Source organism: Vigna unguiculata, chromosome 1, assembly GCF_004118075.2.
Source record: "Vigna unguiculata cultivar IT97K-499-35 chromosome 1, ASM411807v1, whole genome shotgun sequence".
NCBI classification, from domain to species: domain Eukaryota; kingdom Viridiplantae; phylum Streptophyta; class Magnoliopsida; order Fabales; family Fabaceae; genus Vigna; species Vigna unguiculata.
In genome coordinates, this window is record NC_040279.1 from 40,480,664 (window position 1) to 40,493,920 (window position 13,257).

The window sequence follows — 13,257 nt, forward strand, 5'->3', positions numbered from 1 at the left end:
CGGCAGCTTCTGCGTCATTAATTTTTTTTTTAAGTTGCTAGAAGATTCTGTAATTTAAAAAATAAAATGTTTCAGATTATACCATCTAAAAAGATTTTTTCTCTGTAACTTCAATCACTTCTTCTATAATTTCGAAACAATTTTTACTCAAAATCTTCTTTTAACCAATATCGAAAATCTAATACCTTATTTTATTTTACTGATATCATTTGATATTATATATTCTTTTAATTTTTTTCATTACGCATGTTAACATTCAATATATAATTTTATTTTTTTTATGACGTTGACATCCGATTAACAAAAATTTTAAAAATTTTATATAGACATTTTGTATACACATAAAAAAAAGTGTTTTAATTTTTAATTTATTTTTATACTTTGTTATAAAATATGTAAATATTTTATTTTAATTTTAAAACATTAATTAAAAAATTAAAAAATATAAATATAAATAAATTTTAAAAAAATTAAAAGTATAAACTAAACTAAAATTAAAATTAAACTATAAAAAAGAAAAAATGCATATATATATGAAAAAAAACGGATCTCAAAATATGTTTTCATATATATACCTATATATTTTATTTTATTTTCCTTTATTTTTGTTATTAAAAGATTAATTTTCTTAAGTTAATTTGTTTCAAAAAATTATTTATTTTTAATATATAATATAAAACTAAGTTAAAAATATTTTAAATAAATATATATAAATAGTTTAATATTTTATTTTATTTTTTAAATATGAATTAAACAAATTAAAAAATAAAAATAAAATAAACTTTAAAAAACATAACACATAAAAATAAAAAGTAAATAAAATAATAATTAATATATATATATATATATATCTTTTTTTTCAAAAAAATAATTTTTTAATTTAATTCATTTCAAATATTATTTATGTTTATATATTATATAAAAATAAATTAAATATATATATATATATTAGTATTTTATTTTATTCTTAAAATATATATTAAATAAATTAAAGAATTAAAATAAAATTAAAAATAAAAAGATTAACAGTAAGAAAAAGAAAATGAATTAGAATGTGAAATAATAAAATTAAAGAAAAGAAAAAAAATGTGTTTATATATTTCGAATATTGATCGGTACAAAAAATAAGTTTTGAATGTTGAACCGTAAAACAAAATTAAATATCTGGATGGCAACATTTGTAGATAAAAAAATTATGACAATGAAAATTGACATTCGTAACGGATAAAAATGAAAAAAAATTAAAGTATTAAATATCGATATCCGTAAAATAATACAATGTATCAGATGTTGATATCTGTTAAAAAAATTAGGGGTGGATCGTGAGAGGGTGAAAAAGTAATTACTTTAAATGAGGGGCTAAGTGAGAATTTTAAAAAAATTTAGGAGTACAAAAGAAGTGTTTGAAATTACAGGGAGAAGGTCCCTAAAATGTAAGAATGACAATTCGGGATAGACCATAGAAACTGGTCTATAAACCTGTATATTTTTTATGTTTTTAAATATAAAATATCTTTTTATATATTTATGCATTTATACGTTTTTAGATCCATGTTTATTAATATCACATGTTACTATTATACATAGTTATAATCCTAACAAAACCACCGTCACGAAGAACACACAAACTTAAGAATACGGATGAATGAAGAGAGCTTATAAAAAAAAAACAAAAAACGAACGAAGAGAGAGACAAGAGTCAAGAAATCGAAAATCGCCATCATGCACAATAGTCGTGTCATAGAAAGTTGAGAGAGAAAGAAAACATTACATAAAAACCGAGCACCGTATTAAGAAAAACAAAAGTACTGAAAGTATAAAATACCAAACCAATAGATTAAATGACAAAAAGACCTGATATTAGACACATGTCAACTAAATAAATAGGAGTATAAACTTAATATCAATTCATGAAATGACAGAGAAACCCTTAAAATAGAACCGGTGTCAACTAACTAAAGTGGAAAGTGGAATATAAATGTAAATTACTTCATATTTGTTTAACACGATCAATATATAATTTGTGTACACATGAATTATGCCAAGTGATTTTTTTTTTCTTTTTCAGTCTGTATAAATTGTAGATAGGTGACAAATTGGATTTAACTTGACAGGTTGGCCTGCTAAAATAATGGAATGGATTATGATATTGAGTCCATTAATCTACATAAACCCAATTCGTATAAGAAAATTTGTATTTGACGTATATTGATTATTTTTCTTCTACATTTCTATATAAATGTTCAAAATTATTATATGATAAAAAAAGACAAGTATAAAGTATCATGTATTATATATTTTGAAAAATATAATGTATATGTCAAAGTATATATATACAGGTATGATGCAAATATTGAAATTATCATTTTATTATTCAATTTTCTAAAATTTTTACTTAATTTTGTAAATTTTTTAAAATTTTTTAATTTATTAAACATTAAAAACGTCATTACAAAATAAAAAAAATAAAAAATTAACCTACAGACCCACACTTATACTTAATAAACCAAACTTTTCGATCTATAATAAAAATACAGAAGGGATCAACTCGATATATATTTTACAAGCCAAATAAGGATGAGACCTAATAAAACTGGACCAACCCTTACTATCAAAACCTAGGAAATTGTTTACTTTGAATTAGGTTGCCTTTTTTTTTATCACCGTACTCGGGTAAGGTAAAATATTATATCTTTTAAGTTTTGGTTGTATATCATTTTACATTTTACATAAAAGAGTTTTTAAATTTAAATATAGATGAAGATAAATGAATAATTTATAACACTATATAAATGGAATTTTTTTTTCCATATTTTAAAATATCAAATTTATTTTTTAAATATAATAATTTTTAAATTTTTTAAAATTGACCGTTACTTTTACAAATTTTTTATAAAATTGATTATCTGTTTTTTTTCTTATTCTTTATTTATCAATGGTCATTCTTTCATTTATTATGATATATTTCACTTTATTTTTAATAAATATAATTTTATTTTATATATTAACTTAATAATATTACAATATTATCATCTACTAATATAATATCACACATATTTAAAAAATACATACACACAGAAACGATAGCCTGTGTGTATGCTAGTATAATAAATAATGATTTTTTAATTTAATATTGGATAATGATACTTTAACCTATATTTTTTGACTTACTTTTAATCTACCACTTCAGTCATCATTAAATTACTATATCACATCATTTTAAAAAATCAAAATAAATGATCTAATAATAATTAAAAAAATAAATTAAAAGTTCATAAAAAAAACATTAAACTATCTTTATCCTTTGATGTTAAACGGCAATTACGATTATAGATAAAAGTGAAATCGAATTTGAAATTAGTTTAGGTGAGGAATAGTGAGGTGGCAGATGGAAAGGAGAGAGAAGGGTGAGTGAGAAAGAGAAAGGGAAAGAGACAGAGAAAGAGACGTTGATCGCATCGATTAAAGAGTGATCGGGTCATTGCATTGAGAAACAGAGTGAATCAATTGGCAGTTGAAACGGTGGAGGGTGATGATGGCTGATTTTTTGTCATATGAATAAGCTTTAAAAATTTTACTGTGACAAGCTTTTTTCTTTTTTATGTATTTAATTGAAATAAGCTGAAAAAGCTTACAGGAAGGTCATATGTCCAATGTAGTTCTTTGAAAGGTTCCCTATAATATTAGGACCACTCTGTTCATATACATTGGTAACATAAATAAGGGTATGTCAGGGCACATTTTTCCATAGTACACTTTATGGACACGACATATTATACAATTGAATACGATACAAAAAAATATTTTAATAAAATTAGAATAATTGCATTGAATCGAAATTTAACGAAATATACCATTTGTCTAATACAAAATATATGAAAGTCGTTGATATTGAAAAAGAAAAACGATATATCTTATACGAAAAGAACTTATCATAAAAACTAATATACAAGGTAAAAAAATGAATAAGGTCAAATTTGAAATATAAAAGATAGAAAATGGAATGATAAAAATGTTTAAATTATAGATTTTGATAAATTGTTTAAAAAGTTTTATTGGTAAAATGTTTCTTAAAATTGTTCCTAGAAATTATTAAATGGTTGGATTATTTTAATTTTCTACTTCTTACAACACTAAAAGGCACAGACAAAGATCTGTTTACTTTTTGTAAATTGTAAATATCATTTGATGATTAATACAATGTTCTGTTTTTGAAGGTGATGTTTAAAACAGGGTGTGGTTAACAAAGGGTATACAATTGTAAAAGAAGATAAGAAAGGGTGAAAGAAAATCGTAGGCTGGACTGAAACCCTAACTCCACTCGACTGTGCCCAACTTGATCGCCGCGGCCACCGCTGATTCAGGTTCGAAGGTTTTCTGATGCTTTCCGTACTATCTCTTCTCTCTTCTCTCTTCTCAGTTTCATCTATTCCTTTTTTTTTTTATTACAATTGTTTTGCCTATTTTTCCACTTCCGTCATTCACCGTTCTGTGCTCCCGTGATCTGCTGGATCGCCCTCTCCGTTTTCATGAGACCCTTCCTTTCTCATTTATTTAATTTCAATCTGTTCAAGAAATCAAGATTGTTAGATAGATAGATAGATTCGCCATCCTCGTCTATTGTTTTTATGCTTCTTCTTTAATACTTGCCTGCACCTTTCTATATAATGTATTTGATTTCTTTATTCATATATGAAACTTTTATTCTTACATCAATTCTGTAATTTTAACTTTGCATGGCTTCAATTTAGCTTCCTTCTCCTCATTTCTCCTCTTTAGATCACACCCCATGTAATGATTTTATCACTTTCTGATTCCTTTATACTTTGGCATCTGGTTGTCCAAAACAGATGTGTAGATATAGACAACTCTTGCATCTAATAAAACGAATTGTAATTTATAAAGTTGAAACACGACGTGTTTAATTAACTCATGTTACTCATTAGAGAAATTGATTGAAAACTATCAATGGAATATCTTGTAATCTGTATTCAAGAAAGTACACGTTAGAGAGATAGATTGAAATACGACATTTTAAATTTTATGTGCAGAGCCTATATTAAGGTCATTTTAACATATATGTTCGCATTTACTATTGACTCGCTCAGTTAACAGTATTTATTTGGAAAAGGGGCATAGCAGTAACCGTGTATGGTTAGTTGACGTAAATTAAGATGTTTTCTGCTTGTTCCAGTCTTCTACAACGGTGTATGAATTCAAGGGCGAAAGTGAGCCAGTGATACAAGTGAGCGAGTGAAAGTGGCTGCGGCGGCGTGGTGTTCTGGATCGGTGGATCAGAAGGGAAGGGAAAGGAAAGGATGGGTCGGAATTACAGGGGGAGGGAGGAGGTAGACAAGCACGCGGGGCTCCTCAAATTGGCCCAAATCCTCACATACCTCGTTGTCTTTGCGGGGGGAGTCGTCATAGGTCTCACCATCAGTTCTCACATCCACAACACCAATTTCATATCCCAGCCCTACCGCAACCCTTATCACCCTAACAGTTATATCCCTCTTCCCAACTGTTCCTCCGCCGCAGCCTCCTCCTCACCACCACCACCACCACCTTCCCCTCCTCCTCCTCCGCCTCTCGACATGGGGGACTTCCTTCATCCGCCCAACCTCACTCATACTCTGTCGGACGATGAGCTCTTCTGGAGGGCTTCCTTGATGCCGAAGAAAGAAGAGTACCCTTTCCGCAGAATCCCCAAGGTGGCCTTCATGTTTCTCACCAGGGGTCCCCTTCCCATGTTGCCCCTCTGGGAGAGATTCTTCAACGGCCACGCCCCTCTCTTCAGCATTTACGTCCACGCCCCTCCGCGATTCCATCTCAACGTCTCTGAGTCTTCCCCTTTCTACAGGCGCCAAATCCCCAGCCAGGTAAATCACAAATACTCTTCTTTTTTTTTGTTTGGTTCCATGATGTGCTCAGACATGATACTGGATTGTGATCAGGATGTTTCGTGGGGCACAGTGACGCTGGCAGAGGCTGAGAGACGGCTTTTGGCAAATGCTCTGTTGGACTTCTCCAATGAGCGGTTTGTTCTGCTTTCCGAGAGCTGCATCCCAATCTACAACTTCCCCACTGTCTACCGATATCTCACTGACTCCGCCCACAGCTTTGTTGAATCCTACGATGATCCCACCCGCTATGGCCGCGGTCGCTACAGTCGCAGCATGCTTCCTCATATTCAACTTCGACACTGGCGTAAAGGCTCTCAGTGGTTTGAACTCAATCGTCTTCTTGCTGTGTATATAATCTCTGACACCCAATATTTTTCCCTCTTCCGAAAATACTGTAAGCCTGCTTGCTACCCAGATGAGCATTACATTCCAACCTTCTTGAACATGTTCCATGGTCCTCTTAATGCCAACCGAACCATCACATGGGTTGACTGGTCAATGTTGGGTCCTCATCCTGCAAGCTTTGGCAGAGCCAATATCACTGCCGATTTTATTCAGGCTTTAAGGAACAACGGATCCCTCTGTCGATATAATTCCGAGATGACTTCCATTTGTTACCTCTTTGCCCGCAAGTTTGATCCCAGTGCCCTCGAGCCCTTGCTAAACCTTTCTTCTCAGGTTATGAACTTTTGAACTATTTCTTTTAGTGTACACACAAGAGATGACGAGATATTTAACTTATTTCTCCATCTCTAGATTTTGGTAGAGAATTTAACAATGTTATTACAAAATCATTTTTTCTCTGTAATAGTTGTACAGGTGTTGTTAGATAACTTTGTGTTCTCTGATAGAGAATACCAAATTCTTGCAGAAAATGCATTTCGTTCCTTCGAAGAAGGAACCCATCAATATAGAAATTTTATGTACTGATTTATTTTATGTTGGACCTTCCATCTTGAAAGTAATGGAAGTATGTAAGTGCTTCCTAGAGGTTTGAAGTATTGAAGAATCCTTCCTTAAAACAAAGAATTGAGAATCCTTTAATTTAGTTCCTCGGTGTTAATAACATATATCAGCGTGAAAAGCAAATTGATAAAATATTCACTGTATTAAGGATTACTTGTACATTTTCAGGTGAGAGTAATACTTGAGAGACTAAAAAGATGGTTTGTCAAGTAGATTGGGGTGCCAACTTGTAAGGTTGAACAGTAATGAGATTGGGTAGCAGTTGTTAAGACTATTTTATGGCAAGAATGTTTAATTTGTTTTGACTTTATAATGTTGGGAGACATTTATCAGAAATATGAGATTTTTAAACCAGATATCAACTTTCTATGTTATTTTCATAAAGAAAGTCTGCGTATTGAGCAAAAATTGTATGAATTCTTATTAAGGAGTCATGTGTGGTTAATCAGAATAAGATGAAAAGTAAGAATTGTTCATCAAGTCACTCTCATAGTTGCTTTGATAGCTAGCTGAGTATGTGGGACCTGAGCAATGATAGGACGCTACGCTCAGCAATGACTAGCTTTGATCAACAAAATGAATATGGAGCAATTTGTATTGAATTCTGGATTCCTACAGCCACACCTTTCATAAGTTCTAACTATCGCTTTGGAGATTGTACAAAATATAAACCATATATTTTGGAAGCATCAGAAGTCATGATATAATTTGGGGGTCCTTTATCTATTAATGACTGGAAGGGAAGAAAAATAACATGTGCAAGGGCGGCAATGAATGCTTAAGGAATTTATTGACAGTGGTAAGGTGTTCCAACAGTGGGTCCAAGACAAAAACTGAAGGAGGAATGAGAGAGAGGTGCAAGATTGGTGTAGGAAGAAGATTAAATGAAGAAAATAAAGACAAATAGGTCATTTCACTCCGGGGGAGTGCAGGTTGAATTGTACGGAGATCAAACAAATCTTAGGAAAGAGACACGAGGGAAAATGACAACATTGACAGGCATATTTATTAAATAGGGAGATCAAACATTTATTGAACTTTTTAATTCATGTTTTGAAAATTTTTAGATTTTTCCTTTAATCTCAACTTATATTTAATCATAACTATGTTTTGTATATGGGTAACACATCTTATCAAGACTAGGTATCATTTGATATAAAATTTAACATGTAATACATATAACACATAAATAAAATGATTTTGACATTTTTTTCCATCATATATAACAATTACTACTTTAGTTCTTTTATTTCTAGATCAAGACTCCACTTAAAGGAAACTTAACTTATTCAACAAAAAATTGTGAACTTCATATAGTTTTTTAAGAAATCTTCCATTGTGGCATAATTTCTTTACGAAATTAGAGGAGTGAAAAAATCGACAAATGTCAAATGAACTTGGATATAATTAAAAGGAACATAACATAACACAACTTTTACCTTGAGTTGAAAATTTTTCAGACCCATCTTCTTTTTGGATTAAACTTTACCTGAAAATCAATTTGAACTCAAATAAATCCTATAGACACATTTAAAGTGGCACTGAAAAAGAATTCATGGAAACGGCATTAGCAAATGGTTGTTTTCCAACTGTCATTTCCCGCCACCACGAGAGACAATATAACAGAAAAAAGCATGAGAAGTGGGAGTGAGTGATTTTCACACTCTCAGAAACTCAATCGTTGAAATGAAAAACGCTAATGGCAGGGAAAGAAAACGAAAACCTCTTTCCGATCTCAATGTTTCCAACCTCCTTCCATCATCTTCTTCCTCCTCCACAATCGATTCCAGACGCGGTACTTTCATTTTTATGCAATCACATATTACGATATATATTACCTTTGCATCTAAATTTCATATTGAACTTTTCTTACTCTGTATAATCAATCGTTTATGCTCTGGTAACCCGTGTTCCAATTTTGCATCAATTTTTGTCACGTCAAGCCAATAATTATAGCTTAATACCACTGTGTTAACGATATCTGTTTCTTACTTTTCGACGACGCGGTGATTTCGAGCTTTGACTTCAGGTACTGTTGGCCTTGATGTTTCTGAGCCAATTTCAGCATTCTGCACCCGAATACATACTTTGAATGAAAAGAAAAGGAATGCAAAAAAGGAAATAGCCAATTCAAAAATCTCTAAGATTCGGTAACTAGTAATAACTATTCTCTGTTTTCAGTCATATTAGGTTCAATTTTACAATACGTAAGGGAACCAAGTACAATTATTACTCTCTCGTCTTTTTTCCTTTAATTACTCGTTTGTCATCCAAGTTTCTTTGCTGGCTAGCAGGGACAAAAGTGATGGAGTTGAACTTGAAGGTTTGGGTCTACGTAAGGCTAGGATTTTAACAGTTTCTTGCAAGAAGGTATAGATTTTTAATATACACTCTGTTTATGATGGTTCTGCAGATTTGTAAGGCATAATTGAGTGTGGTGTAATTAATTATCACTGGAGTAGTTTACATGAATGGTGAATTTTATATGGTTCTTAATGGATAATTTGCTCAAGTGTTTGATGATATCTGCTGAGTTTCCAGAAGAAGAGTGCTGTGTCGTATGAAGAAGACGTGTCCAAAGATGCCCAACTTCAAGATTATATTGAAAAACAAAATGCCTACTTTAAAGAGGTTGATGAATTTGAACTACCAGAAGAGGAGGTTGAATCTGTTCATGAACTGGATTAAGAGGAACGTAGAGCAGCAGTGGGACTGGCAGCTTGAGTCTCCTAATCCTTGTTTTGGTTCTAATGAAAATGTGATGTAACCAGGTTAATGTATAAATGTGAGACAGTAAGTTCAGGACAATCTTCCCAATTTTCTAATCTAGAAATCAAAGAAAAGGTGTTTGACCCTGACCAGTTATAATTAACACTTTAATTGGCCTTGGATTTTTTTTTTTTTCACTTTTGATAATTTCTCCTGGGAGATTTTTGAGTATTCTAACGATTCAAGAAATTGTGATTGGATATGACTTGCCTTTTTTGACATAGATGATTCTTCTGAGCTATAATATATACATATAGATCTTCTGGAATTTTAACTTGACAACTGTTTAATTTCATCTAGTTGCATTCCTGGATCAGTTATAGGATCCAAATACTGTATTTCAGTGCAAAAAAATTTATGGATTGGCATCGATGATATTATTTTTACGTCACTTCTTCATGATCGTGTAGACTGCAGGTTCTGCTGATCGAATATGTTGTCAGGGAAGATAGGAAGCTTAAAAGAGTCATATAAAATGAGGTAGTTTATTATTGTATTAAGTAACGCCAAATTAAGCAAAGTAGAAGACTAAAGTGACCACAAATTAATGTATATACTAACGTTTAGAAAGCAGTCATGGAAATGCAATCTGAGTAAGGAAGCTCCTATGCGAGTTTCATCTTTAATGCCTTTTGTGACTCCTTTTTTCACTATAGGCAAAGCTACTGGAGTAGAAGTCTGGGGATAGTTGGCAATACAAGTGTCTGTATACTTTTTGCTTTTTTTCTTTTTCATGATTACCCTGACTCTGGATATGTAACAAAAAATTTGTGAGTATAAGGCTAATTATTATTTAGTTTCACCGTTTGTTTTAATTCTAAGAAATTTGATAAATTAAATGCACAATTATTGTCTTGATCAAATTTTGTATCAATTTGATTGTATCAAATTTTGACTTGGTTGTACCAGTGCAGTGCCTGTGCTGTGATTGTATCAATTTTGACTTGGTTGCTCATATAGGGGCCCCGATCCATGTTATTTTTCGATACGAAGGGTCCCGAAAACCTAGAAAGGGATCTAGTGGATCAGAAGACTGTTATAGATCAGCCCAGAACTCACATTTGCTTTTGGACCTGTTTATAAATCTAACCAATGTCAAGTAGTTACTACTGGGCCAGCTATTGGCACTCCCCTGATTGTTTTTCAAACCCACAAGATCTTGGTGTTAGTTTGTATGTAATAAAAAAGCCCCTAAAAAAAGGAAAGTTTCTTTTGTCTACTGGAGAGACACTTACAAAATGGAAAATATTTCCATTTTTGCAGGAGAGTAAAATAAACAATTTCTCGTCAAAACATAATTTTAAAAGAAATTATATATATTAATGCTAGATGTCAGATTCTTAGAGATAAGAAATGTCATTATAACGTTATTCCTATTTTTATCTGATCAGTTAGTCTTGTTACTTGCAGAGAATAAAATTATCCACGAATAAAAAATCATACTAAAATTAGTTAAAATTTTAGATTTAAATATTATTTTGGTTTATATTTTGGTCGATTTTATTTAATTTGGCTACTTTTTCTTTTATGTACTAAATTATATTTAATTTCATTGTTTCCATGTACAAGTAAATACTGTTCACAAAACATAGCATTATTTATATTTTAATTGATTGTGTTTTATAAATTTATTCGATCTAATCTCGTCTTCCATTTCATTTTTTTTTCAATTTTTATTGAATAAAAAATACATTCTATCTATATATAATTTTCACTTTTTTATTTTTCTGTTATTTCATTTACTTTACTTATTTTTTGTTTCATCTAAATACATCTTCAATAATAATATACGCATACGGTGTTTTGTATTTTTCTAATTATATCTCAACTTTTTTTCTTTGTCACTATAATATCCAACTTATATTACTTTAGATAATTAAAAAATTTATTTTAAGTCTAATTCAATCTCATTTATTTTATTTTAGGTTTATACCAATTTATTTATATATATATTACAAATTGAGTTTATCTCTAGTCACGATGAAACATTCAAAAAAATTTTTCACGCCATGACAAATACATTTCAAGCGTGAGAATAAACATTAATAGGTAGTACGATAGCGGGTAAAATAATAAACATAACAAATAACAAACTTTGTTAAATTGTTAAGATGTGTTTTAACTAATGACTCTGATATGATGTTAGTAACTAAATTTTACGTCCAACTCAATTTTATACAACCAGTTTTCAGGATAAGATTTACACTCGATTACATATTAAAACATGTGGCATCTTTTAACGCACGGAAATTTCCAACTGTGTCCCCGAATTTTGTGATTGGTATCTCAGAGTTACAGAATTGGGATCTGAATGTGGAAGGGTGGAAGGTTATGAGTGAGAGACAGTGATTCCTTCCGTGCTATGCTATTCTGCTGTCTACTTCACTTTTGTAATTTCTATTCTTTTGTGACTTGACATCCAACGATCCATGTTAAAGATGCTGTATGCATATGCTGTCTTTGATGTCTCCCATGATTGTTAGTAGTCATGAGTTAATGAATCTTATGCCGTTTCTCTGTTACTCCTTCATTTCTTGCCAATTGCAAAGGAGCCACCATTTCACACGCATCCTAAATCATTGGTATAACAATTACGTATACTTTTTCTGATTTTGACTTTCGATTACTACCTCTATTATTCATATCACCACTAAGGGGGACAACAAAAACTATCATGGTGTTCATCAATCTTTAATGAAGACACATTTTACTCATTCTTTTTATTATTATATATGTATATGATGTGAAAGTTGACGGTAGTACTCGATCATATAACAAATTTTCAAAACTCTTAACTTTGTTGTAATTAAGTGATAAGAATCTTAGATAGGCATTGTCCTAACAAGACGGGTATTGATTAAGGTGTAATGAAAGTTGAAAGATGTGAGGCTAAGAAAGAAGGAAAGTACGTAGAAAGCAGTGATGTGTATGGTTTATTTGAGGAATGAATGGGTGTGTTGAATTTGGAGGGAAAGCATTATCTTGTACTGTTGTTGTGTGAGCCATAGAAGTAGTCTTTTTCTGTCTCTATCTTCCTCACCATTGCCACCAGGGCAAACATCTTTCACCAGGTTTGGCCTTGGGTAGGGTTTATGTCATTCACCTATTTGCCCTCCTTGCTATGCAACACCTAATTATTTAGGACAATAAAATTAGAATTCTTATTTTTTTTTTGACTCCTTTTTTATTCTATGTGATTTAACGATAATCATCGATTAATATTTCACTATTTTTTAAGAATCAATGATTCATACTAAATCACGTCATAAAATAAAATTAAAAATTAAAAAAATAAGTGTTAAAAGTATAATTTTTTAATTATTTAATTATGCTCTACTCTCGTAGCTAAAAGTTTTCACAGATTCTTGCAGTGCTTGTTTCTTGGCATCACCACACATATATACAGGATATATACCCTTCCTTCAACTATTGATAAAAAATTGTAAACTGGTATTGGAAAAAGGTAAATTTTAATATCGATTATGAAGTGTGACATAAAATATGTTACTTTAATATCGGCTAGAGCACTAAGAAATGTAATGTATGGCAGTTTTTTTTCTTCTTCTTTAAATATGATATTATTTTTCTAAATCTCCAAGTTTTTTTTTTTTTCAAACAA

General features: G+C 30.8%; 2 protein-coding genes across 2 annotated transcripts; both read left to right on the forward strand.

Annotated features, from left to right (window-relative positions):
* The first annotated feature begins 4,147 nt into the window (after window positions 1-4,147).
* Window positions 4,148-6,835, forward strand: LOC114165168 (glycosyltransferase BC10). The gene is made up of 3 exons (XM_028049833.1): window positions 4,148-4,364; window positions 5,195-5,879; window positions 5,955-6,835. Exons 2-3 carry the CDS (start codon window positions 5,319-5,321, stop codon window positions 6,594-6,596), a joined length of 1,203 nt encoding a protein of 400 aa, XP_027905634.1. The 5' UTR covers window positions 4,148-4,364; window positions 5,195-5,318; the 3' UTR covers window positions 6,597-6,835.
* A 103-nt stretch (window positions 6,836-6,938) lies between these two features.
* Window positions 6,939-9,780, forward strand: LOC114165176. Its single transcript, XM_028049841.1, has 4 exons — window positions 6,939-8,664; window positions 8,899-9,019; window positions 9,164-9,239; window positions 9,411-9,780. Exons 1-4 carry the CDS (start codon window positions 8,556-8,558, stop codon window positions 9,555-9,557), a joined length of 453 nt encoding a protein of 150 aa, XP_027905642.1. The 5' UTR covers window positions 6,939-8,555; the 3' UTR covers window positions 9,558-9,780.
* Window positions 9,781-13,257: the final 3,477 nt, after the last annotated feature.

What these genes read in the sequence shown, in the direction of transcription:
- LOC114165168 (XM_028049833.1), top strand. Translation starts at nt 5,319, where the DNA reads ATGGGTCGGAATTACAGGGGGAGGGAGGAGGTAGACAAGCACGCGGGG. An exon ending in GGCGCCAAATCCCCAGCCAG is followed by an intron (nt 5,880 to 5,954) that starts GTAAATCACAAA and finishes GATTGTGATCAG; the next exon opens with GATGTTTCGTGGGGCACAGT.
- LOC114165176 (XM_028049841.1), top strand. Translation starts at nt 8,556, where the DNA reads ATGAAAAACGCTAATGGCAGGGAAAGAAAACGAAAACCTCTTTCCGAT. An exon ending in CACAATCGATTCCAGACGCG is followed by an intron (nt 8,665 to 8,898) that starts GTACTTTCATTT and finishes CTTTGACTTCAG; the next exon opens with GTACTGTTGGCCTTGATGTT. An exon ending in TCAAAAATCTCTAAGATTCG is followed by an intron (nt 9,020 to 9,163) that starts GTAACTAGTAAT and finishes GCTGGCTAGCAG; the next exon opens with GGACAAAAGTGATGGAGTTG.